Source organism: Microcaecilia unicolor, chromosome 1 (genome assembly GCF_901765095.1).
Source record: "Microcaecilia unicolor chromosome 1, aMicUni1.1, whole genome shotgun sequence".
Classification (NCBI taxonomy): Eukaryota; Metazoa; Chordata; class Amphibia; order Gymnophiona; family Siphonopidae; genus Microcaecilia; species Microcaecilia unicolor.
In genome coordinates, this window is record NC_044031.1 from 318,099,684 (window position 1) to 318,127,570 (window position 27,887).

General features: G+C 43.1%; 1 protein-coding gene across 1 annotated transcript in view; it reads right to left on the reverse strand.

Moving 5' to 3' along the window:
* Nucleotides 1-3,208: 3,208 nt before the first annotated feature.
* RPP40 (ribonuclease P/MRP subunit p40) overlaps nucleotides 3,209-27,887 on the reverse strand; it is a 90,034-nt gene continuing 65,355 nt past the window's right edge. The window contains exons 6-8 of the mRNA XM_030208756.1: nucleotides 15,770-15,968; nucleotides 13,430-13,564; nucleotides 3,209-4,317 (exon numbers count right to left, since the gene is read on the reverse strand). Coding sequence (XP_030064616.1) covers nucleotides 4,119-4,317; nucleotides 13,430-13,564; nucleotides 15,770-15,968 — 533 coding nt within the window. The 3' untranslated portion in view covers nucleotides 3,209-4,118. The remainder of the gene's footprint in view (nucleotides 4,318-13,429; nucleotides 13,565-15,769; nucleotides 15,969-27,887) is intronic.

The following is a 27,887-nucleotide window of genomic DNA, read 5'->3' on the forward strand; positions in this document are numbered from 1 at the left end:
TGAACAAAAGATGATTTTTTAGTTCAATACTGTCCATCCCTCAGGTTTGAATCGAGTTAGAACATCTAGGATTGGCTGTAGTTTTAATTGATCTTTTTTTTTTGTCTAAACTGTGTTCTGTAATTTGATACCATTGTTTTATGAAGCAGTTTTGATTTTTTTTTATATAGTTTTAAATATATGCTCTTTTTATATTATTATCTATTAGATTTTTGATTATTTTTAGTGTTACTGGTACTGTTTTTCATATTTGTGCATATTCTTATATTTAAATTTGGTGCTTAGGGAGTCACGTGACACTATGAACGGGAGCGGTTACTATCTGCTCCACTCCTGCCACCTCCTCACAAATCCCGCATTAAAACCCTCCCAAAGTCTGGCAGTTTACCTGGGCTCAATACCATTTGCAGGTGTTGCTTGCCAAAAAGTTTAAATTGCTATTTTTGAAACTATTTTACAGACATTTATCTATGCATTTCATTTGCAGTGTGTCCAAGTCACAAGGGGTCAGGCTTAGGGCATTCCTAACACTTCGTTTTTCTGCCATAATGGAATGAAACCAAAATGTCCAGTTGTAAAACTAAGATGTTTAGAGCTAGACTTGTTTCAGGGCCACAGAGAGACCAAGCTGGGCACGGGGCAGAACTGGACTGCCATGTGCCCCCTCCCCCCCGGGCCACCACTGCCACCCCACTCAGGCCGCCTCCATGTTGCACCACACCACCCCCGCACTTGGGCCACCCCACTCCCTTTACCTTCCTGTCTGACTGCAGCTGTCTTCTCCCGCTCCTGTGTGCTGGGAGTCGAGACCCATATGATTACATTAACACAATATCACATTAATGCAATCATCTGGGTTCTGGGCAGCACACAGCAGGAGACAGACCCAAAAGCAAGCATGAAGAAGTTTGCTGGTGCTGGGCCCAGACCCCCCCCACCTCCTTGGAAGCAGGGCCCATGGAATTTTGTCCCCTGTTCACCCCTCCCCCTTGGAGGCCCTGACCTGTTTTAATAATGATGACTAAGCCACAAAAAAGTGCCCTAAATGACCACTCGAGGAATAAAGGAATGACCCCCCCCCCCTTTACTTCCCCAGTGGTCACTGACCCCTCCCCACCCCCAAAGATGTGGAAGAAAGAATACATACCAGCCTCTATGACAGCTTAAGATGTTATGGAGAGTCCTATTAGAGCAGCAAGCAGGTCCCTGGATTAGCCTAGGGGTCGGTGCAGTGCACTGTGGAGAAGGGGGTCCCAGGTCCATAATCCATTCTTTTACACTTGTGGTGGAAAGTGTCAGCACCCCAAAACCCATCAAAAACCTTTGGTGGGGTTTGAAGGGCTCTCAATATAAGGGGGTAATGGTGAGATGTTTACGTGGGAGCTTTTATGTGAAGTCCACTGCAATGCCCCCAGGGTGCCCCACTGCTCTGCTGCGCTAGCTATGTGGCCAGTCTACTAAGAATGCTGGCTCCTCCTACATCTCAATGTCTTGATTTTGTGCATTTTTCACTTGAATTTTTTTTTTTAAATATTTAAATCTCTTTATTAATTTCATATTTAAACAAAGATACTTCTCTTTGAATTGATATATCCATTTCAAACATCAAAATGAAACACATAAAAATCATTATTACAATAATATTAGCCTTAAGAAATGGAATTATAGTCCACTAATAAGGATGGGAGATTCAAGATGGTTTATAAGCCAAAGGAAGTTAGCAAAACAATAAGTAGGTTAAAGGAGTACTAGCAGCGGTTCCTAAATATTCTCGGGATTCAACGTTTGGATTGAAGCCTGGTTCTTCTTCTTATCAAGGAAGGACCGCAATTGTTCAGGTTCAAAGAATATATATTTTTCCTCCTTGAATATCAACATGCATTTACATAGAAATCGTAGCTGGAAAACCGCCCCAGTAGCAAGAGATTCCTGTTTCATGTCCAGGAATTTCTTTCGCCTCTGTTTTTAAAGTAAAGTCTCATTAAAGATTCTTTATCTTGTAAGAATGGACCAGAAACATAAATGCACAGAGCATAAAAACATCTAGCAAGTGGCCATTTTTAGAAAAAAAAAAAAAAAAAGAGGTATTTCGCTGTTTTGAAAATCACTATGGGGTACATTTTCAAAGCACTTGGTTTCCCAAGTCTGGTCCTGGAGTATCCCTTGTCAATCAGGTTTTCAGGATATCCACAATGAATATGCATGAACTTGATTTGCATATATTGCCTCCATTATATGCAAATCTCTTTCATGCATATTCATTGTGGATATCCTGAAAACCTGACTGACAAGGGGTATACTCCATGACCGGTCCTGGGAAACACTAACTTAGACTTACAAAGTTCCATAGGTTAATAATATGCAACTTTGTAAGTCTAAGTGCTTTGAAAATACGTCTCTATATTCGCTATTCGGATTCTGAACATTTTGAGCAAAACATCCAAAGTCGGACTTAGACGTCATTTTGAAAATGCTCCTCCATGTGTGACAGCTTGTAAGGTAGATTCCCCATATATGTTAGGAAGGTAACATGGAAATCAGTAAAAGGGCCCCAAAGTGCCTTAACAATTAGCACAAGCTAAGTGGCAGTAAGCCCACTGTGGGCTTACTGCGCACCAATCTGGAACTACCATCAGGCTACCGCGGTAGCCTGGTGGTAGTTCTCACCTCTAGTACATGCCATTTCCAGCGCTACAAAAATACATCCTATTTTTGTAGTGCCAGAACTTAACCGGTTGTAATTGGGCAGCGCCCGGTTAGCGCGAGAGCCCTTACTGCCATCTCAATGGGTGGCAGTAAGTACTCTTCCTCCCCTCCCCCCTCCCAAAATGGCCACACAGTGTTTCTTTCACTTACCACATGGCCATTTCTTTTCTTCAGAAAAAGATAGCCTTTTACCTACTGCGGTAAAAGGGGGCCTCAGCGTGCATCAAAAACACAAGCTAATGCTAGTGCAGACTACCTTTTACAGCAGCTTAATAAAAAGGATCCCTATGTTAACTGTTAGCGTGCAATAACTGCCCAATTGACAGCTACGCAGCATTGGCATTTCAGAACAAAAGAACTGAAGGGTGTAAAACTGATTAGTTTTCACAAATTCTTTTAGAATGCATCTGCCTTTCTTAATTTATCAATAAAACCCTAGTATAAATAGTTCTGTACTATGTAATATAGTGACTTTGTGATAACCTGAAGAAAATTCATCCAGAACCTTTGATTGTATTTAATATTTTGTACAGAAATACACGCCATATCAGCTGTGAATGAAGAAACACAAAAATCCCTTCCCTTCATACAGCAAACATATAATATAACCCCAGCATGAATAGAAAAAATATTTAGTGGCTTCTAGAGATGTGCAATTGTTAGCACACATCAGTTCCTTAGGCCACCTTACAAAATTCAGTGCACATTATATGAATTTAACACACAAACTACAAATTAAAGCATGAAAAGTCTACTTTTGTGCATTAGACATGCATAAACATTTTTATACAAACAAATATGAAAAGAAAACTGAAAATTTTAGACTTGTGCTTATCCCTGGTGGATTCTGATCTGTCCATATGGCAAAAAGCTTAGGGGGCAATTTCCTAAATTTGTGCCTTGATTTAGGTACCAAAATGGTGTGCATTTTGGAACAAATTCTATAACGGCATAAAGACTTACGTTAGGTCAATGGCTGGCGTAAACTGGCATACCTAAGTGTACCACACAACATGCCTGATGATATTCTACAAGCCGCGCGCTTCACTTGGTGACACACCCATGGCCTGCCCATGCTCTGCTCACATGTAGTTACATGCTATATAGCTTTATAGAATAGCAGGTAGTACACTTATGCACTAAGTGCCAATTAAGATGCTACTTGAGTGTGCAAGATGTGCATGTTCTCAGTTATACACAGAACCTTTATGGATCCTAAAAGGGAAATCAAGTGCGAATTATTGGATCATTATGTGTTCAATGATTCTTGAGAGGATTTTTGGAATTATCGTCTGGTTTGTTGTGTTTGGTTATTTTATTTGGTATGGTTTTGTATTTACCTTTGGAAATTACAATAAAATGTTTTAAACGGCAATAATAATAAAAAAAAAAAAGAATTGCCCTGTTATTCCCTAAGGAGGGCAATCATCATTTGTTCCAACAGCCATCTGTAGCCAATAGTCTTGATTATTAAAAATAACAAAGTTGTACAGATTTTCTCCGCTTTTATGGAAGCCATGTTCACTCTCTTTCCATGAAACGGGGCTGTCTGCAAAACCATGCACAGTCAGGCTCACCCACTGGGCTAGCTTCGGTTCATCAAAATACTGACTGCAAACAAGAATAAAAAACACATACAGCACATGTGGTCAGAAGCAGTCCAATATACTGATCCAGTTATATATTTCCATTACATAATGTTAACCCACCTTTTTCCATGTTATATAATCCTCATTTAATTTTCTTCTTGGAATAAATTTGAAATTGATTTAAAATTGAAAAAAAAAGTAATTAACCTGATATATTTGTATCTGATTTCATATACAGTTGCAGAGAAAGTTAAATCCAAGTCTGCTATACTGTGAGGCTCATTTTCAAAGCACATAGACTTACAAATTGTATTTCCATTATTCATAATGTATTGTAAGCCACACTGAACCCGCAAAAAGGTGGGAAAATGTGGGATACAAATGCAATAAATAAAATAAAATAATAAAATACAAAGTTACACAGGTTTGAAAATGAGCATCTGCATGTGTTTTCTGCTATAGATGTATGTTGGGCTTTTTATTTCTGTGTAGGTTCCTTGACAGATGATTAGTGATATGTGGATACACATCAACAATAAAACTAAGAAACTGACAACACTCAATCCCTTTCCACAAGATCCTATTCTTGCAAACTGCATGGGACACTCCACATTAATCTAATTAATTGTTCTTCTACTCTATATTTGTCCACCGGAGGCTGTACTCGCCTCTCCGGAACTTTTTAAGCCACATTGAGCCTACTAATATGCAGAATAATGTGGGATACAAATGTAACAAATAATAATACTACTACTACTAGGATTGCCTGGCATTTGAATTATGAGAGTGGTACAACATCTTTCAAGAAACCCTGGGAAAGCAGAATGCATTTTTTCCACAAGTCATTAGCTCATACAAAACTGTTTTGAGAATTTGAGTGATATTCCTTTTTTTGTTTGTTTGTATTTTCTGTAGAACAAAATGGGCCAATTACTAGCCTTAAAACTTGTTAGCGTGATAGTAACACTATAGACTTTCTGTGAAAATCAGACATGGGCTGATGGGAACAAAGGCAGCAAAGATTGAGACACTGGGGTCCTCACATACTCTCTCTCCGTCCACCACCCTAGCACCTGCCAATACCCTACCAACTTTTTCCACCATTCGCAGTGCTGCACCTGGGATAGATTATGCTTTCTGACTCTGCATGGCTGTCAGTGAGTTTGATCTATGTAGTGCCTCTACTCCCATACCGGTACTGCAGAAGACCAGTGTAGGAGTACAGGCTCTGCATGGCTCAAACTGAAAAAGAGCCATGCAGTACCAGAAGATATCAGTTACTCCAGCGGTAGTGCTGGGAGAGAATGAATTGTGAAAAAGATAGTAAAGAGAACACACCAGCAGGTTGCAGGTAGACAGGCTGGTTGGGTTTGGGTATAAAGCTCCTAGAAAAGTAGTTTATAAATTGTGCAACCATTATTATTGAGACATGCTAGCAGGCTTGGATAGAGGTAAACAGGAAAAGGGAATTCTGCACCAAAAACTTAAAATACTGCATATTTGAGAAATAATATAGGGGGGGGGGGGGGGGGGGTTCTGTATTTCAATTAGAACGCAGAGAACAATTATGCTATTTTGACAATATATGCATAATTTTGCAGAATTTAAAAATACTGTCTGCTGAATTTTTCATTTGTTGGTACAGAATTCCCCCAGAGCAGGCATAATTAAAAATAATTTCATTTAAGAAGTCTGATGACTATCTGACACCACTAGTGTATGGTAGACTCCTAGGGGAATTCTGCACAACTACACATCACAGAATTTGTGCAAAATTCCCCTCTAGCACAGAATTTGCTTGCATGGTCTGAACAGGAGAAGCACAGACGCGAGCCATGCAGCCTAGAAACAACAGCCTGCTGCAATTGACCCACATTGGCCCAAGAGACATAAGCATCACTGAAAGTAAGAGATGGTCAGCCTATAGAAGCTAGTGTGATAGGTCCAGCATGGAAGAAGAATGCCTGGGTTGCAGCATGGTCCAGTCTGGGAAGCAAGGCTGCTGTGCAAGAAAGCAAACATGCTGTGATGTAAGATCAATTCATACTGAGCTTGTTAGCAGGAAAAGCATCAGTCCAGTGGACTGAAAGTTTGGTGAGGGGCAATATGATAGAGGTCTATAAAATTCTGAGTAGAGTGGAAGAGGTAGACATGAATTGCTTGTTTACTCTTTCCAAAAATACTAGGACTAGGAGGCATGCAGTGAAACTACTAGGTAGTAAATTTAAAATAATCCAGACAAAAGATTCTTCACTCAATGTGTAATTAAACTCTGGAATTTGTTGCCAGAGAATGTGATAAAAGCAGTTAGATTAGCAGGGTTTCTAAGAGAAAAGTCCACGAGCCATTATTAAGATGCACTTGGGAAAGTCCACTGTTTATTTGTAGGATAAGCAGCGTAAAATCTGTTTACTGCTCTGGGAACTTGCCAGGTACTTGTGACCTGGATTGGCTACTGTTAGAAACAGGATATTGTGCTTGATGGACCTTCAGTATGTCCCAGTATAGCAACACTTATGTTCTTATGTCAGAAAGAGTGAGCAGTACTATGAAGTCAAACCTGGAGGTGAAGGTGAAATTTGTTCTTACCTACTAATTTCCTTTCCTTGAGTCCTGCTAGACCAGTCCAGAAAAGTGAGTTATATCCCATGACCAGCAGATAAAGGCAGAGAACACTAATGCAGTCTTGGAACCAGTCAGTATACTATTGACAAAGCAAATCTAACATGTTCAAATAATATAACTGATTAGCCTAAAGCTCTAGGCTATATGTCCATACCACAGTTCAAACTCATGGAACAATACTATGTAGTAATACTATATAGCTATCCTATACCGCATTGAACCTGAGCTTTCTTGGGGAAATGCAGGGTGCACTAATACTATCAACCAGCCTGCAACACCAGCGTCAGGCTAGCAGCATGTGTCCCACATCATGGATCAATCTGTATGTATGCACACAGATAAAGCAACTAGGTCTGTCGTCATTTAATAGGTTACTATATGCATTCCTCCACATGGATGAACCACCTGCTTCCAAACTCATGGATCAATAATATCCATTCATTCTCATGGAACAAAGTCATGTATCCATCCATCCTCAGTGATCAACAGTCTGCATTCTTTCTCCTGGACCAACAGCAAGATCAACTCCTTGCATCCACAACCTGATTCAAACTCATGATTCAACTGTCATAGAGCAAACCCATGTTTCCACCAAAATGGACCAACAGCATGCAACTATCAAAGGTTAACTACAGGGATCAACTTTATGCATCCAGCATCATTGCACAACTAAATGAACGAACTGCAGAGATCATCATAGGAGAACTCTCATGGACCAATACCCTGGCCCCAGTCCATGGATCTAGAACAGTGGCTCTCATCCCAGTCCTCAGGACATCGCCAGTCAGTCAGGATTTCAGGATACACACAATGAATATACATGAGATAAATTTGCATGAATTACCTCCACTGAATGCAAATCTATCTCAAGCATATTCATTGCAAAATTATTGTATATATTTGTATATATATTACAAATTAGTTTCCTTTATTAATACAATTAAATAATACCTGAAATTTTACACCAAATATATCACATTGTTATAAAATCCAATCCAAACATTCGCTCACATCCTAATTTCTCAGCCATACCTTTAAACCACATATACACATACCAGGACTAATATTTCAGTGGATATCAGTACTTTGCAGTCAACACACTGTTACAATAATATTTTTCCGATGTATTAATGTAATATGATGTTTTTAACACATTGTCCAATCAATCCCCATATGAGGATTTCAATGTTATATTTTCCATCAAACTTGAAATACCCTTCAATATTGAAGAAGAAAATTATTAACCAGCATTCACATAAAGTGATGAAATGTTTCTGTTGACCACCTCATCGACAAACCGCAGAGACACGAAATTCTCCATGGTCCAAATATTATCCACTTTCCAGATATTGTCCTGTTGCTTTTTAATCAAAGAATTCCCCAAACAAAGGATATTCTATATTGAGCAGTCAGGTAGCCACAAAAGGACCCGACATGATCATGTTTCGCTCTGTTCAAGCATCTTCAGGGGTCTTGCATTCTACATAGAATAACAATGCATTCATATTACATGCCCTACATTCATATATACAAATCAATCTAAAATGTACCAAAAAAAAACTAACCATTCACGTTTCAGCTCTTCAAGATGGTTAGATACTCAACAACCTGCAGGTCAATGGCCTGGAGACCACTACTTCCAGGAATCTCCAGGCCACTGACCCTCCCACCTTATCCTCTAGTATTCCTAATCTCCTCCCCTCCATCATGTCCTCAGAGTCTGTCGACGAAGCGGTCTCCGCTTACAATGCCACTCTCTCCTCTGCTCTGGACACCCTCGCACCATCCATCTCCCGTCCCACAAGACGTACTAATCCCCAGCCCTGGTTGACCCCTTGCATCCGTTACCTTCGCTCCTGCGCCAGATCTGCTGAACGTCTCTGGAGGAAATCTCGCACCTATTCAGACTTCCTTCATTACAAATTCATGCTATCCTCCTTCCAGTCCTCCCTATTCCTTGCCAAACAGGACTACTACACCCAATTGGCCAATTCTCTCAGCTCCAACCCTTGTCGTCTCTTCGCCACCCTTAACTCCCTCCTCAAAGTACCCTCCGCTCCCACTCCCCCCTCACTCTGTCCTCAATCACTGGCTGACTACTTCCACGACAAAGTGCAAAAGATCAACCTTGAATTCACTACCAAGCCACCTCCTCCTCTTCTCTCTTCAACCCTCTCTATCAACCAACCAACCAACTCCTTCTCCTCCTTCCCTGATATCTCCGAAGAGGAAACTGCCCGCCTTCTTTCCTCCTCGAAATGCACAACTTGTTCCTCTGATCCCATCCCCACCAACTTACTTAACACCATCTCTCATACTGTCACCCCCTCCATCTGTCATATCCTCAACCTATCTCTATCCACTGCAACTGTCCCTGACACCTTCAAGCACGCCGTAGTCACACCTCTCCTCAAAAAACCGTTACTTGACCCTACCTGTCCCTCCAACTACCGCCCCATCTCCCTCCTACCCTTCCTCTCCAAACTACTTGAGCGCGCCGTTCACAGCCACTGCCTCGATTTCCTCTCCTCTCAGGCCATCCTCGATCCACTTCAATCCAGTTTTCGCCCTCTACACTCGACAGAAACAGCACTCTCTAAAGTCTGTAATGACCTGTTCCTTGCCAAGTCCAGAGACCACTACTCCATCCTTATCCTCCTTGATCTATCCGCTGCGTTTGACACTGTCAATCATGATTTACTTCTTGCCACACTGTCCTCATTTGGGTTCCAGGGCTCTGTCCTCTCCTGGTTCTCCTCCTATCTCTCCCATCGTACCTTCAGAGTACACTCTCACGGTTCTTCCTCCACCCCCATCCCGCTCTCTGTAGGAGTTCCCCAGGGATCTGTCCTTGGACCCCTTCTTTTTTCAATCTACATCTCTTCCCTGGGCTCACTGATCTCATCTCATGGTTTCCACTATCATCTTTATGCTGATGACACCCAGTTGTATCTCTCCACACCAGACATCACCGTGGAGACCCAGACCAAGGTATCGGCCTGCTTGTCTGACATTGCTGCATGGATGTCCAACCGCCACCTGAAACTGAACATGTCCAAGACTGAGCTTATAGTCTTTCCACCAAAGCCCACCTCTCCTCTTCCTCCTCTCTCGATCTCAGTTGATAACACCTTCATCCTCCCCGTCTCATCTGCCCGCAACCTTGGAGTCATCTTCGACTCCTCCCTCTCATTCTCTGCGCATATCCAGCAGACAGCCAAGACCTGTCGCTTCTTCCTCTTTAACATCAGCAAAATTTGCCCTTTCCTCTCCACCCGAACTCTCATCCACGCCCTCATTACCTCTCGCCTTGACTACTGCAACCTTCTCCTCACTGGCCTCCCACTTAGCCATCTATCCCCACTTCAATCCATCCAGAACTCTGCGGCTCGTCTTATATTCCGCCTGAACCGATACACTCATATTACCCACCTCCTCAGGTCGCTTCACTGGCTTCCAATCAGATACCGCATTCAGTTCAAGCTTCTCCTTCTCACCTACAAATGCACTCAGTCTGCAGCCCCTCATTACCTCTCCACCCTCATCTCCCCTTACGTTCCCGCCCGAAACCTCCGCTCACAGGACAAATCCCTCCTCTCAGCACCCTTCTCCACCACCGCCAACTCCAGGCTCCGCCCATTCTGCCTCGCCTCACCCTATGCGTGGAATCAACTTCCTGTGGCCCTACGCCAAGCCCCCTCCCTACCCATCTTCAAATCCTTGCTCAAAGCCCACCTCTTCAATGTTGCCTTCGGCACCTAACCTTAGACTGCCCCAATTTGACTGCCACTACTTGATTGTCTGTACATTTGTCCATTAGATTGTAAGCTCTTTGAGCAGGGACTGTCCTTCTATGTTATATTGTACAGCGCTGCGTAACCCTAGTAGCGCTTTAGAAATGTCAAATAGTAGTAGTAGTAGTAGTAGTAGTAGTAGTAGTCTGCCGGTGAAACTGCCCCAAAGGACATCCACCATAACGCATGACTGACTACGGAAGCCCAGCGTTTATATCTACTCCTAAATGTTAAGCCACTCTATCTCCTTGTTTAACCCATGTGGGGCAACTGTGTCCCAATAGAATATTAGGCATTGTTCTTTCCTAAGCAGTAGCTGGGGAACGTTCCCACCCCTATTTACTTTAATTAGATCCAAAACCACAAAGCGCAACTCATGTACAGCATGATTTAAATCAAGCCAATGGGAAACCAGGGGGGCTTCAGACCGCGCAGTCCAGATATTACTCAAGTGCTGTGCAATTCTAATTTTTATCTTCGTAGTAGTTAAACCAATATACCATAGCCCGCAAGGGCACACCACCCCATAAATGCAGTTCATGGTATTACAATCTGTATGGTAACCCCTGAGGGAGTTTGGTGGTCTGCAATTTACAAATGTACGTTGTTTTGCTTTGTTGATGTGTTCAAACAATAAACAGATTTAAACATAAGTGAAACACAAAAGCATTCCAATGACAGTCTCACAGGAAGAGGGAGGGGTGGGTTAGGTGAGAAACAGAGAGCTGGGTGGGTGAGAGACAGGAGAGATGGAAGGCTGATAAGAGGGTAACAAAGCAGTAGAAATGTATGGTTTATAGTTGGCTACAAAACCCAGATCTTTGTTAAGTCCTGTCTGGTGGGTGTCAAAATGTTTAATTATTTTGACTTCAAAGTTCTTATGTTCCTGGATTGCCAAAGTTTCCTTTTAGTATTCTCATCATAAAATCATTGATGCAGTATTCTGGCTTTGTAAAGTGCTGTCCCAAAGAGCTGACATCCTGGTTGGCATTGCCATGTTTCATTTGTCTATGTAGATTAAATCTAGCCTTTAGCATCTGGTTTGTTTCTATAATATAGCACCCTTCTTCACATTTTTTGCATTGAATGACGCATACCACATTTGAGGATGAGAATGTGAAGGATCCCCTTATGCTGAATGTTTTTCCCATGTAACTGTGGGATCCTGTGAGATGTGTTGCCACAGTTTGCATCTAGGATGTGTGCTACTCTTCTTTTGGAGCTTCTGTTGAGAGCTTGCTTTTCACTAATTTGTGTTTTAAATTGGGTGGCTGTCGGAAGGTCAGCACTGGTGGAGCTTGGAATATCTCTTTCAGTAATTCATCCTCCTGGAATAGTGGCTGTAGGTCTTTTATGATTCTTCTCAATTTTTCTAACTCTGGATTGTATGTCACTACAAAAGAGATTCTCTCTGTGGCTTTCTTCCCTTTGTACAGCAGTAGGTTTTCTCTAGGTATTTTAAGGGAAGAAGCAATATTCTTGGAGATTATTTTGGGGTTGTAGCCTTTTTGTTTGAAGGATTCAGTCAGGATTTTGAGGTGTTAGTCTCTTGGGTCACAGCAAATACAGAGGTATTGTGTGGCTTGGCTGTGTATAATGGATTTTTTTTGTATGTGAAGGGTGGAAGCTGAAGTTATGGATACAGCTGCATCTGTCTATAGTTTTCCTGTATATCAATGTTTGTATATAGTCATTGCTGATGGGAACTGTGGTGTCTAAAAAAATTTTCTGAGTAGTCAATTTTGAATTTGATTGTAGGATAGTATGTATTGAAAGAACCGAATTCCTCAGAAGTAATAGTAGTAAGAGATTACTCCTTCGGCACAGCTCAAAGTACGTTCACATAGACAAAATGCAGCCATATTGAGTTTTTATAATTTTTTAATTTGTATTTTAATTGGGAGAGTTGATTTGTACAAGAATGAAAAATAACTTTTAAACAAGTTTTGGTATATTTAAAATAACACTATTTTCTGGATTGGTGAGCCTCATTTGGATTGTGATGCAATTCAACAATAACTATAGTATCTATTAGTGGGTTATCATATACATAATCCATTGGAGCATTACATTTCCCAACCTTTGCTGTACTAATAGAAATCCAAACAGCATTGCTGAGCTGTCTCATGTGGTTGAGCACCGTTTCATGATCTATAGAGTCTCTTTGATTAAGGTATTAATCCGCATTGAAAGGTATTAATCTGCAAACGAACCTTTTCCGGAGAGGGGAAGGCGGTAGAACTAGAGGACATGAAATGAGATTGAAGGGAGGCAGACTCAAGAAAAATGTCAGGAAGTATTTTTTCACAGAGAGAGTGGTGGATGCTTGGAATGCCCTCCCGCGGGAGGTGGTGGAGATGAAAACGGTAACAGAATTCAAACATGCATGGGATAAACATAAAGGAATCCTGTTCAGAAGGAATGGATCCTCAGGAGCTTAGCCGAGATTGAGTGGCAGAGCCGGTGGTGGGAGGCGGGGCTGGTGGTTGGGAGGTGGGGATAGTGCTGGGCAGACTTGTACGGTCTGTGCCCAGAAAATAACAGTTACAAATCAAGGTAAGATATACACAAAAAGTAACACATATGAGTTTGTCTTGTTGGGCAGACTGGATGGACCGTGCAGGTCTTTTTCTGCCGTCATCTACTATGTTACTTTTCTATTCCAACCTTCAAAATGTGGCAGAATTTGGTATCAGAACACATGTAGGTGCTTACCATAGATGATCCATCAAATGGTGTATCTTCTCTGGAAGTATGAAACCAGTGACAGTACACATGTATGCTTGACTCAGTACTGCACTGGGTTGAGGACAGCAATATGTAGAGATGAAACTGTATGAATGATTATTGCTGCAGAGAAAGACCATCAAGTGTAATCAGGAGCTGTGCATAAAGTAATGTTAACTGAAGGAGAAGAGCATTACAGTCATATATAAGTAAGCGAGGCTCACTGTAATCTCCCATGTCCTTAGGCCCTGATACTCAAAACTCTAACACTGTTCTGAACAGCAGCAGAAAATATCACCACAGCAGCGCCGAGAAATTACTTCCTAATGCTTGATGCTAACAGTATGCAAATGATATGAGTGCTATTACCTTTGAGCATTAGAAGTAATTCTTCGGCACTGTTGTAGCAGTGGGAGGATGGTGCCTGGCACATGCGCTCAAGAGTTGTACATCAAGCAATGCCAGAGAGGGAGGAGGGAAGGAGGAAAAAGAGCTGCCGGTTGGGTCACTCTTCTGCAAGGTACTTTCTAGTGACCCAGATTTTACCACTGTGGGTACACAGAGGCTTGGAATTTTCCGCTTTAATTAAAAAGTTTAGCAATTTAGTACCGGCAAAGTACTTTCTTAACAGTTCACTAGAAAGGTACCATAAGGTATTTTTAGGGGCTCTTTCGGGTATCAGGCTGGGAAAGGGTGATTACATACTTATTATCAAAGAAAACGAAAAAGGATGCCAAGGGGTTCCAGGGGAAAAAATTATTTCACGTTTAACAATAACTGAACTGTTGTACGAGTCTGTACAGATACCTAACGCCAGCTCGGAGCATTAGGGCACCCTTACTTAGCTGCGCTGTTCATTGTGCATTGGAAAGAATAGGAAATTCCTTCTCTGCATATATCTGAATGTCATTTGCGCTGTTTATCCCCAGCATCGTTTGCGTCTGAGCATGGTGTGCTTGCAAGTGCGGGCAGTAGTCCAGATGGCCTTTAGTGCCCGCATTTGCTTCTGAGCATTGAGGAGATACAGAACTTGTCACTCCACCCAATTTTTCAGATTTAATAAGAAAAGCTGTTAAAAAAAAATAACTTTCCAAATATGACTGCTGTCACATATCTTTCATTTGCCAAATCTGTAGCTATGTTCCTGTAGCACTCAATGCGAAATTCCTCCCATTAATTTGAAAAAAGGGGAACAAATTTAAAAGGAGGGGGTAAAAAGGGATCCTGAAGATATTTGGGTCAATATTGAATCAGCTGCACTCAACATTTTACCTTATATAAAGAATTTGATCAAAGGTCCTTTGAAAGAACAGGTCACAGCTTCACCCATTAAGACTGGTACTACTTATTTTGTGTGAGGAGCATCCTTGTGGTTCGAACAATAGACTAAACCAGAGAAGTCAGGGTTCAAATCCTGCTTCACCCACTGACCTTGGGCAACTCACTTTACCCTCTACTGACCCAAGTAGAAAGCAAACTGTAACGCCCCTGGAGCAAGGAAATATTTACTGTATCTGATTCCCAACTAACAAGGGAGCTCAGGTTTAGAAAAAACAAGTAACTAAATCAGTGGCATAGACTCTCTGCCCCCACCCCAGCAAACCCAAAATATTTAATACCCGAGCTGACAGGGATTCCCAAGCCCCACCAGATAAAGATCTCTTCCCCCTTGAATAGCCATCTTCAAGTGGCAGTCAGAAGCTCTCCCCAGTTGTCACTACCACCAGCAGGACGCAAATGCTCAGTGATTGCATCTGCATGAAAACTGACCATGGTGTAGACATCACCTTGAGGATATTGCTGCTGGCTGCTGCTTAGAAGAGCGCTGGCTGTTTGAGGGGGAGTAAGTCTTCAGCTGGTGGGGCTTGGGGATCCTCGCCAGCAAAAGCAAGAGTTCCAGAATCTTGGGTGGACATGAGTCCAAATTGGGTGGGCCCTGTCAAAATCCAGATCAGTCTTTGTTAAAATGAAATGCTAAGTCAACCAAGAAGAGAATGGCACCTATACTTTAGTGTGCTTCAAGGCAAATGCCTTCAACGGTAAAATTATTAACAATAAAATTATCCTTTCAGCATTTTTTTTGCAAACTGGTCTAATATGGCACTTCTGCATGTGAAGGAATGGGGATGTGGTGAGAAGAAGGGGGCAAGTGGAAAAGAAACAGCACTGGGGTAAAATGTTTCATTGGGGTTTCTATAGGCTGAACTGTTGTTGCCGTATTAGAAAATATAAGAAGCTGTGTTATAGCGGCAGCTGTATAGACATTTAAATATCTTAGTGTATGCTGCAATAATTTTTTTTTTAATCAAGATAATCTCAGAAACTTACCAGTCCACATTGTTATATACTGCACCTAGCCAGTCAAAGAGCTCATGGGCACTACATGACTCTTCTGGCTTTCCTTGTAATTCAGAATTCTGTAGTACAGGACAATGTAAATCTCTCAATATACTTGATGTTATATTTGGCTCATACTCCTTCATTTTAAGCTTTGAAAAATAGGACATTGCAGTTGACACCTCCACATCTTAAAAAAAAAAAAAAAAAGAAGTAAAAATGATAGCAATTATCAAACATTATCAACAAAATGCACTTACCATGAAACACTGGAACTTTGTCCGTGAAAAAAACAAAACATATTTGATAACTGCAATAAAAAACCATGTAATGCTACTAATCTACCCAATTACCGAACCTTTCCTCTATTCATTCCTTCTGGGAAATGACATATGATCATTCGTTATTTATTTATTAGTATTCATTTACTGCATTTTGAAGAAATTTACTCAAGGCAGTGTACAGCAAGAATAGGTCAAACATAGGCAATCGTCTAATACTGCATGTTTTTCAATTGTAGTACAACATGTTGCGAACATTTTTAGAATGCATAATGCTTTCAACCTTCCATCTACAATTCTGTACGTCTGCAACACAGATGTCATACAGGTGGAATACAAGCACACACTCCTCAGCCCTTACTTCCTCCACATACATATTCCTCACCTACTACACATACATGTTGCTAATCCTCCCCCCCCCCCCCCCCAATACACAAATCCTCCCATACACATTCTTCACCTCCTGCTCATATAGGCTTCCAGCCATACCTATACACCATGTCCTTACTTCCAATTACCCTCCCCCACAGCCACCATTCATAGAATCAACTGCAAAACATAACACCCAGAACAGTAACACACAGCTGCAGGTTACAAAGCACTCTTAGATTTGTTACATTTAGATTTATCTATATAAAAGAATAATATAGACTGAATTTGTTGAAATTGAACATTTAAAGGCAGAATGCACAATCATAAAATACTGAGCTTGTATATAAGTATATATGTGAATGTATATTTATATGTCTTTTACTGATGTATTCTATAGAGACAAAGAAAAAGATCCATAAAATGAACCCAAAATTATGGATGTCTGATAAAATAAATGTAAATGTGAAATAGAAGCATTAAAAGAGTCTGCTAACTAAAGTAAAGTAAGGTTTTGTGGTTACTGAACAGTAAATGCCACAATTCATGAACTATAAAAGCTGTTAATGGCTGGGGACATTCTGAGCATTTCCCAATTCATGCCCAGATGCATAAAAGCTAAAGAGCCAGCAATGTGGTTTTAACACTGGTTCTAGCCAGTTTAGCGAGCACAGCCAGACTTGCACAAAAGGGTTCTGCGAGCTCTTTTCCTGTCACGGTAGCAGCTAACAAAAATCATATGCAAAGCTATTATAATAAGCTAATTACTATACAAATGTGCATGCAAAACAATGCACAGCCATTTTCTGAACGATGCACACAAGCCCTACCTTTACCATGGAAAATTTAATGGGAGGTCTGGAGCTGACAGTTCTTCATAGCAAGTACTCCACAGCCGCCTTTTCTGCCACTCCTGCAAGAGGAGAAGGACCCACAGGGAGAAACAAGACGTGCTGGAGCAGCCCTGCTGGCACCCACCCTTCACCAGTCAAGAGGAAAAAAATAAAAAAAAACAACCTCCCCCCCCCATCTTTTCAAACAACAAACCAAGCTGCAGGCTCTGTGGTGGGCTGGGTAGAGGAAAAGTGCAAGCTCCTGCTTTAAAGGGCCAGCATCAGCACTTAAAAGCTGCTCCAGTATTCAGCACTTTAGCACTAAAAGCTGCTCCAGTATTTGGGAAGGCACCCAATAGTGCAGGGTCCCGGCATCAGCAACATGGAAAATGGTAAAACTAGAGGACATGAACTGAAGTTGCATGGTGGTAGACTCAGGAGTAATGTCAGAAAATTATTCATGGGGATGGTGGTTGATGCCTGGAATGCCCTCCCGAGGAAAGTGGTGGAGAAAGAAAACTGTGGCAGAACTCAAAAAGGCATGGGATGAACATAGAGGATCTCTAATTAGAAAATGAATGGTATAAAAACAAAACTTAAAGGGTTGCATATGTGTTTGCATGTCAAGTGATGCTTAGATGACAACTCTGGCTGTATCAACTAAGTCCGGTGCTGGGCTGGCTTGTACGGTCCGAGTCCCGCATATAGCAATCTGGTTGTAGGATGGGCTGGAGAGAGCTTTGACAGAAACTCCAGTAATTTTAAACATGAGGACAATATCGGGCACAATTTTACGGTCTGTGTCCCGCAAATGACAAGACGGATTTGGATAGGCTGGAGTAGGCTTTGACGGCAACTCCAGTAGTTGGAATATAAGGAAAGAGCCGGGCAGACATTTATGTTCTATGTCCCAGAAACACCAAAGAAAGACCATGATCAAGTACATAATATCACGTTCACTGTTGATTTAATCTTGAATTGATAATGAATGACCGTTGGGCAGACTGAATGGACCATATTCAGGTCTTTACCTGCAGTCACTTATGTATGTTACGTATGTTGGTGGTACAGCTGAGAGCTTTTGAAAACTGAAGGAATGGTCCTTAATGCTCTCCTTCACTTTAACTCCATGCAAGCAGTGTCTAATGCATAAAGTATCTGTCAGCTTGGTGTTGACATCCTCATGTAGGCTGGAAGAACGTAACTATACAAGATGCCTGGCAGCAATGGTGGATGATCAAATCCTAGAGGAAGTATCAAATATGTCATAATCTGACAAAACTAGCTCCACACTCATCAGCTTCTGCTAAAAGAGATGCCAGCTCAGTTTCTGCTGTGATGATAGGCTGGGTGAGAAAGATTTGCACCTTTTGGAAGATGGCATGCATATATTGTACCGTACAAAGTTGATGAAATGCAATGCTCAAATGGCCCAAAAGCCTAGAATCTTTGAAAGGAAGCATATTTGAGAAATTTCTCTCTTTTTTTTTTTTACTTTCTTCATGGTCACCTTGATTATGACAGAGGGGTATGAGAGCTGAACTTTACTAAGCCCAGAAATGGCTGAATGTTTTATTTTTTTTTTTTTTTAACTCATGTTTATTAACATAAAGCACAGTAACAGGACACAAGCAATGTATAAAACGTTACAATGCGGATCTAACCAGTCCTTTCTCATGCAAGTACCAATTTTTCAACATTTTCCCCCCTCCCTCCCCCTCCCATTTCCACACCACCCTCCCCCCCCATCCTCAGGAATTCAAGATTCTACTGCGGGCTACTGAAGTCAATGTGTCCCAAAAAGGTGCCCAGGCTGTACAGAAAAGGTCTCCCTTAATCCCTGCCAAATCCGCAATACCACTGCGTTCAAGTGAGCACATGTAAATCATGAGTGAACGCCATTGAGCTAAAGTGGGGGTGTCTGTGGTCATCCAAAGTTGTAAAATTGCTTTTTTCCCCATCAGTAAAGTTCTGTGTAAAAAGGTACGCAAGCCTGGCTTAGGTTGTCCCTGCATAGAGTAGTCCCCGAATAATTGATTGGGAGTATGTCGCCATCTCACTCTCCACATGGATGAAACGTGTATCGCCAAGGCCTTCCAGAATTGTTGAATAACAGGGCAGGACCAGAACATGTGACTCAAATGGGCATTTTCTTTTCCACACTTACGGCAGCAGTCAGAGTCACACAAAGTGGCCCGGTGTGCTCTCCTGGGTGAGATGTGCAGGCGAAAAAGAAACTTGTACTGTATTTCCCACCAGCTTACATTTGCAGTCAATTTGTAGGTACCAGCCAAAATGGACTTGATGGCCTCCGGGGTTATTTGTGTAGACAGTTCCAATGTCCACTGCTGTGCCACCCGTTCAAAATCAGAAGAATGCAGATGGTCTCTCAAGTGCGCATGAAAATACTTCAAGGGGATCCTGAGTTGCGCATCAAGTCCAAGCATCGAGTTAAAACATTCATACACCTCCATAGATAAGTCTTTCTTAGTTAAGGAATGCACATAGTGTTGGAGCTGCAGATATGCAAATGGATCTTTCCTGTGTAAATGAAACTCTCTGTTTATTTCTGGGAGCAATTTAATTTCACCCTGATCTGTTACCACCTGACTCAAAAAGGAAATTCCCTTGGCCTCCCATTCGCGAAATGTTCTAGAGGTGTCTCCCACTGGGAACTCTGGATTGCCCTGTAGTGATAGCAAAGGAGAGACCGATTTGTTTAAGCCAAAAAACTTGCATAGCCATCTCCAAGCCTGGCGTAACGGACAAAGCACAGGGCCCGCCATTCCCAAACCCGGAGATGGTCTCTTACCCTGGTGTAGCCAATTAGAAAAATGTAAGGACCCTAGCCAGCTAGTTTCCGCTGTTGTGAGGGAGAAGTGGTTAGTGGACCGAAACCAATCCGATATATGGCGCATGCTACTTGCCACGGAGAACAAGCGAAGGTCCAGCAAACCCAGACCCCCCTTGATTCTTGGGAGAATGGCTCTATTTATAGTCATGCGCGCCCGTTTCCCTTGCCACAAAAATAGATTTAATTTTGCCTTCAACCATTTTTCATCCCCAGCAGTCAGGAACATGGGTAGAGTTTGGAAAGCATATATCCAAACGGGGAATAAAACCATGTTGTAAAGTGCTACTCTACCCATCAATGAAATTGGGAGGGCTTGCCAGCACTGGAGGGACCGGGCTACCCGCCCCTTCAGGTGTACCATATTTCGTGAATATAATGAGTGCAAATCAATAGGGATTTTCACTCCCAGGTAAGTCACCTCTTCCTGAGCCCACTGTAAGGGAAAGGGACCCTCCCAATTCAACTGAATCTCTGCTTTAGATGGAAGTGCTGTAGATTTCTGTAAGTTCAAACTAAGCCCTGAGTACAATCCAAATTCATCAATGGCGGCCAGGACCCTGGGGAGGGACTGTTGGGGATGAGTCAAAGTTAAGAGAATATCATCCGCAAAAGATAAGACTTTTACCCGTTGGCCCGGGAGGGATACCCCACAGATATCCGGGTCTTTCTCCAAAGTGCGCAATAGTGGCTCTACGTATAATAAAAATAATAAAGGAGAGAGGGGGCATCCTTGTCTAGTACCAGCTCTGATCCGCAGTGAGGGGGACTTTATCTCATTAATTAGGAGTCTGGCTACGGGCTCTCTATACAACACTTTAATTGCTTCTAAAAACCAGCCTCCTATTCCCACGTATGATAGTACTTGGAACAAATATTCCCACCGCACTCTATCGAACGCCTTCTCGGCGTCTAGACTAACCAACAGCAGATCAGCATCCTGGGCATGACAGTGTGCGATTGCTAATAGTACTTTGCGGACATTAAGCACTGAGTTCCTATCTCTCATAAATCCCACTTGGTGCTCCCCGATCAGGGTATTCATACAGGGGGCTAGCCGATCTGCTAAGACCCGGGCTAGGATTTTAAGGTCCACATTAATAAGGGAAATAGGCCTGTACGATTCCACTCTATCACTTGGTTTGCCCGGTTTTGGGATCAGGGTGATTAAAGCCTCGTTGCTCCCCAAAGGCAGTCCCCCTCGTTCTATCACTTCTTCAAAATATTCAATGAAGGGGCCTATAAACTGTGGGGGCAGAGCTTTATAGTATTCAGCTGAGAACCCATCTGGGCCTGGAGCAGAACCCAGTGGGAGAGACCTCAGCACTCTCTGAATTTCCTGTGCCTGCAGCGGATTCGCGAGCACTCTCTGGGCTGGAGGGGGGAGGCGGGGAAGCCCCGCATCCACCAGATAATCCTCCACCGCCATATCTGTAAATTCTCCCTTTCCTGAATATAATTTAGAAAAATAGGCATGGAACACCTGAGCAATCCCCTCTGTAGACTGAATCCTGGCCCCCTCGGGAGTCAATATTGAAGCAACCAATTTTCTCTGACTACGTGCTCTCACCATTTGCGCTAACAGTTTTCCGGGTTTATTCCCATATTTACGGTAATTGAATCCCCTTACGGTTAGTCTCCTTTGAGTTTGTTCGTGAATTAGGAATTAAGGGCAACTCTAGTGGAGGACAATAAATCACTCGCCTCCGGGGAGGGGTTCTGCAAGTACTGCGCTTTTGCTAAACGTAAGGTACGTTCTAGCCGAATTATTCCCGCAGCCAGTCTCTTTACTCTAGCACTCGTATATGCGATGATGGCCCCCCGCAAAACTGCTTTCGAGGCTTCCCACAGAATTACTGGGGAATCGCAGGAATCCTGATTGTTTATGAGATACTGTTCCCACTGAGCTTTTATGTATTCATTAAATTTTTTGTCTTTATGTAAATAAGCAGGGTATCTCCAAAAGTAACTCTGTTCCCCCGGGGCATTAAACTGCAACTCTGTCCAGATCAAGGAATGATCGGTAATTTCCATAGGGCCTATCTCAGCTTGAGTAATTTGAGAGAACAAGGAGTGCTGCACCAGTATATAATCTAACCTCGACCACGAATGGTGGACTCTAGACTGGTGTGTGAAATCTATTGTTGAAGGATGAAGCAGTCTCCACGGATCTACCAAATCTAGAGACTGACACAGAGCTGATAACCCCCTCTCTCCCCGTCTCTCATTGCGCAGAGTTCCTGCGGACCTATCCACCTCTGGGTCCAGTACTTGGTTGAAATCTCCCGCCCACACCCAGGGGGCGTCAGAATACCGCAGACCCAGAGAAATTAAAGATTGAAAGAAAAGGGGGGAATATGAATTTGGTCCGTACACCGCACACAAATACAAATGCTGTCCATACAAGGTCAATCGGACTAAGACCACTCTACCCTCCCGATCCCTGTATATCAGCTTAGGCTGGCATAGGATGCCCTTCCCAATCAATATCGCTACACCACTTCTTTTAGCCCCAGAAGATGAGTAAAAACACTCTCCCACCCATTGCTGTTTTAGTTTCTCATGTTCTTGGTCGCTCAACTTCGTCTCCTGGAGGCACGCAATAGAGACCTTATGCCGCTTCAGCTGGGCTAATATCTTGGTCCGTTTAATCGGGGAAGAAATCCCCGATACATTCCAAGACATCAGTCGCACTGGGACCTTATGGGATCAAGTTAAATCAGTGAAGTTTGTTGACGTTTCACCACTGTGGGAACCCCAGGAGGCCCAGCCCCTCCCCCCGGGGGATTTTATACTCCAATGATTATAAATGTTGACTCCAGCCCGCCCCTCTATTCTACCTTGGGAACATCCTGAAGAGAAACCCACCCTTCCCTCCCTCCCTCTTTCCCTACTCCCCTCCCTCCTCTCCCCCCTCCCCCCTTCCCTTTTGCCCATCCAAAAAGCATATTCTCCTGTCTAGCAACTGGATAGAGGTCACTTCCATGCTAGAGGCCCCCCCGTCCCTCCCCACCAACAGTCACAATATCTCAGTCCTTATAGTGTCACCGTTCTCACATTTTACCAATACCTTCTCTTTGTGCCCGTTACACACATGGATTAAATTTCAGGTCTCTGTCGCAGCAGCCATCCCACTATCTGATGTGGTGTCTAGGTGCTGGACGAAATTATGTGCTTCTTCCGCGTTATTAAATGCTTTCCAGCCATTACCTTGCTTGATTTTCAACACCGCGGGGTAAAGAAGCATGAATTTGATTTTCTGTCCATACAGCCTCTGACAAATGGGATTAAATTGCTTTCTTCGTTCCTGCAATGCAGTAGAGTAATCTTGAAATATACGGATCAGCTTTCCATCATACTTAGTTGAGTCCCGCTTCTGCCGGTATCCACGGAGAATTTCCTCCTTGTGTAGATAGTTATGAATTTTAATGAGGACTACTCGCGGGGCCTGGCGGCCATCTTGAAGGCGCCCCACAAGATGAGCCCGTTCAAGGCACAGTGGGCCCATACTATCCGAGAGCGCGAACTCTCTCTTCAGCCACTGTTCTAACTCCGTGGCCAAGAATCTGTCCCCAACCGATTCTGGGAGCCCTACGATTCGGAGATTTGCTCGGCGCGATCTGTTCTCTAGATCGTCGATTTTCGCCAGCAGTTGTTCAATCGTGCCATTTTGTTTCTTCATCTGTGCCGCAGTAGAAATGCATGTGTCCTCTAACTCCGAGACACGGCGCTCGAGTTCTCCTGTACGATTTGTAGTGTCCGTTAAAGAAGATGTCAGAGTAGCGATCTGGGACGCCAGCTGTTCAAATTTCGGTGCCAGTGCTAGCCCTACCACTTCCGTAAGTTGTTTTAATTGCTTCGGGGTAAAAGTAGGGCTGTCGCACTTTGCTTGTTCTTCGTCGCCACTCAGCGCTTTTGATTTTTCTTTTTCCTTTTTTGTGCTTCTAGCGGGCAAGCTTTTAAGTTGCGGTTCCACAAATTTATCCATTAGATGTTCTTAGTGATCCGCTATCAATTCCAGGACTGGAGTCCAAGGTTTTAATCAGTTAATTGGTGTAGATTGACGGAGGAACCTCAGAGAGCACAGAAACGCGTCTTGAGCCCTCTAGCGCATCACGTGACCTCTCTGAATGTTTTATTTTATGTCCATTTATTGGGAGATATGCCAAATGATAATTCAATTCAAGTTATTATATTCCGCTAATATCCAATTCGTTTAGTGTGGATTACAATCAAAATGACCTCAACAATTGAAGGAGCTTACAAATAATTAAAATTCAGAAAGACATTAATCATTTCATGTAAACAGATAGCTTTTCGAAAATACAAATTAGATATAAAAGGTATCTCTGAGACCTGGTGGAAGGAGGATAACTAGTGGGACACTAGTGGGATAACTAGTGGGACCGGGGTACAAATTATACTGTAGTGATAGGGTAGATCGAATTGATGGAGGGATAGCTTTGTATATTAAGGAGGGCCTTGAATCAAATAGATTGAAAATTCTGCAGCAAGAAAAACACATCTTGGAATCCCTATGGATTGAAATTCCATGTGTAAAGGGGAAAAGGATAGTCATAGGAGTGTATTACCGTCCACCTGGCCAGGATGAACAGACAAATGGAGAAATGTTAATCAGAAATTAGGGAGGCTAACAAACTAGGCAACACAATAATAATGAGTGATTTCAATTACCCCGATATTGACTGGGTAAATGTAACATCAGGGCATGCTAGGGAGGTAAAATTCCTTGATGAAATCAAGAACTGTTTTATGGAGCAGCTGGTACAGGAGCCAACAAGGAGGAAAAATTCTAGACCTAGTCCTTAGTGGAGCACATGATCTGATGCAGGAGGTAATTGTGCTGGGGCCACTTGACAGTGATCATAATATGATCAGATTTGATATCGGCTTTGGATTAAGTATACATAGGGAATCCAATAAGTTGCATTTAACTTTCAAAAAGGCGACTATGATAAAATGAGAAGAACAAAAACTGAAGAGCAGCTGCAAAGGTCACAAATTTACATCAGGCATGGGTGCTGTTCAAAAATACTATCCTGGAAACTCAGGCTAAATATATTCTGTGTATTAAAAAAGGAGGAAGAAAGGCCAAACGACAACCAGTATAGATATAAAGTGAGGTGAAGAAAGTTATAAGAGCTAAAAGAAAATCCTTTAGAAAATGGAAGAAGGACCCGACTGAAAATAATAAGAAACAGCATAAGGAATGGCAAATCAAATGCAAAGCGCTGATAAGGAAGGCAAAGAGGGACTTTGAAAAAAAGATTGCATTGGAGGCAAAAAAAAAACATATAGTAAAAATTTTTTTAGGTATACTAGCAAGTAGACAGCAAAAGAATCAGTTGGACCACTAGATGACAAAGAGGCAAAAGGGGCACTCTGGGAAGACAAAGCCATAGCGGAGAGATTAAATGAATTCTTTACTTTGGTCTTCACCGAGGAAGATTTGGGAGAGATACCGGTGCCAGAAATGGTGAATGAAATCTCTATAAACCCGAAGGATGTAATGGTGTAATTTGACAAAATGAAGAGTAGACCAGATGGTATTCATCCCAGAGTACTGATAGAATTGAAAAATGAGCTTGCAGAACTATTGGTAGTAATATGTAACTTACTAGTAAAAATGGCCCGTTTCTGTTTTAAAGGAAACGGGCGCTAGCAAGGTTTTCCTCGAAGTGTGTATGTGTGAGAGTGACTGTGTGAGAGAGAGTGAATGTGCGAGTGTGTGTGTGTGTATGTGTGACAGAGAGAGAGACTGGGTGCGAGTGTGTGTGAGAATGAGAGTATGTGCCAGGGTCCCCCCTCCCTCCCAGTTCCAGGGTCCCCCACCCCCCCGGTCTGTCTCCCAGTTGCAGGAGGGTCCCCCCTCCCTCCCTTTTTCCCAGTTTCAGGGTTCCCTCTCCCTTTTTCCCAGTTGCAAGGTCCCCCCCTCCCTCCCTCCCACCCAGTTGCAGGGTCTGTCTGTCTCCCCCCTCCTTTTGTCCTCCACGTTTTAAGGCACTGTCTATCCAGTTGAAACAGCTTTAGACTTGTTTCATATGGAACAACAATTTAAAAACAACAATGTGAAGCAGCAGCTCCTAGCATAGGAGCCAACTTTTCAAAATGATTGGGGGTGCTGAAATTTTTTTTTTTTTTTTTTTTTTTTACAGGTGGTGCATTCCCCACCCCGCCCCCTCCTCTCCTCTCCGACCCCCCTCTCCCCCTCCCTCCGTGTTCCAGGCCCTCCTTCCCTCAGAGTTCCAATCCCACCCTCCCTCCTAGCTCCAGGCTCCCTCCTCCCTCCCAGTTCCAGGCTCCCTCCTCCCTCCCCTCTCTCCTTTCCCTCCCTCCCTTCGAGTTCCAGGCCTCCCTCCCTTCTCTTCTTTCCTTCCCTCCCTCCCTTCGAGTTCCAAGGCCCCCCTCCGTCCGAGTTCCAAGGCCTCCCCTCCCTCCCAGTTCCAGGCCCTCCCTCTTCCCCCCCAGTTCCAGGCCCTCCCTCCGAGTTCCAAGCCCCCCCGCCCTCCCTTCAAGTTCCAAGGCCCCCTCCAAGGCCCTCCCTCCCTCCCTCCGAGTTCCAAGGCCCCCCCCTCCGTTTGAGTTCCAAGACCCCCTCCCTCTGTCCGAATTTTATGTTTAAATCATTTTTATTAGGAAATAAAGTAGAGAGTCACATGTCTAAAAAGTCTTTAACAACATTCCTAAACGAGATCATGCATATCTAGCAATAAACTTTTGCCAAATTTTAGAAACATTCCCCCTCTTTCCTCGCCTATCTCCTATCCCTCCCCTGTTCCTCTTCTCTTCCCTCTTTCCCCCCCTACCCCCAACCCTTAAAAGATACATATGAAAGGCAGTCAGCTCATAGAGAATTTTAAAGGCCCTCTTTTTACCTCGTCAGTGAAAAGCGTGCACTGCTGCAGGTTCGTTGCTTCAGCCTTCCTTTCTGTCTCTCGGCTCTGGTCCCGCCCTCATTTCCTGTTGAGGGCGGGACCACAGCCGACAGACAGAAAGGAAGGCTGAAGCAACGAACCTGCAGTGCACGCTTTTCACTGACGAGGTAAAAAGAGGCTTTTAAAATTCGGATGGCCGGAGAGAGGGACGGAGGGCGGGCCCTGGAATCGGACGGAGGGAGGGACAGCCGGACGGCCCTGGAATCGGAGGGAGGGACGGCCCGACGGCCCTGGAACTTGGAGGGACTTTTAAAATTCTGGCTGGGCTGGAACGAAGGGAACTTCCGGTGCTAAAAATATTGGGGGTGCTCGAGCACCCACAGCACCCACGGAGTCGGCGCCTATGGCTCCTAGGTTTGCTTGTTTTTGAGTGTATACCAATGACGGCTGTGTAGGGGAGTGGAAACAAAGATTAACCAATGGGCTTCCTTGCTTACCATAGACTTGCTTTGCTCACTTCCACTCCTGTCTATTAAACGTCCTGCACCTCTCATAGGTTTGCTTGCTTTGTGACTTCACCTGAGGCACAGCCAATCAGTGGGATTCATGACGTCAGTTTGATCTACAGCACCTAGCAGACCACGGTTCCAGGCAGCCTCAGAACGTTGGAGGTGAGAATTATTATATAGGATCTTTAAAATCAAGCATGGTACCGGAAGATTGAAAGGTAGCCAACGTAATGCCGGAGGTGAGAATTATTATATAGGATCTTTAAAATCAAGCATGGTACCGGAAGATTGAAAGGTAGCCAATGTAATGCCGATTTTTTAAAAAGGTTACAGAAGTGATCTGGGAAATTATAGACCGGTGAGACTGATG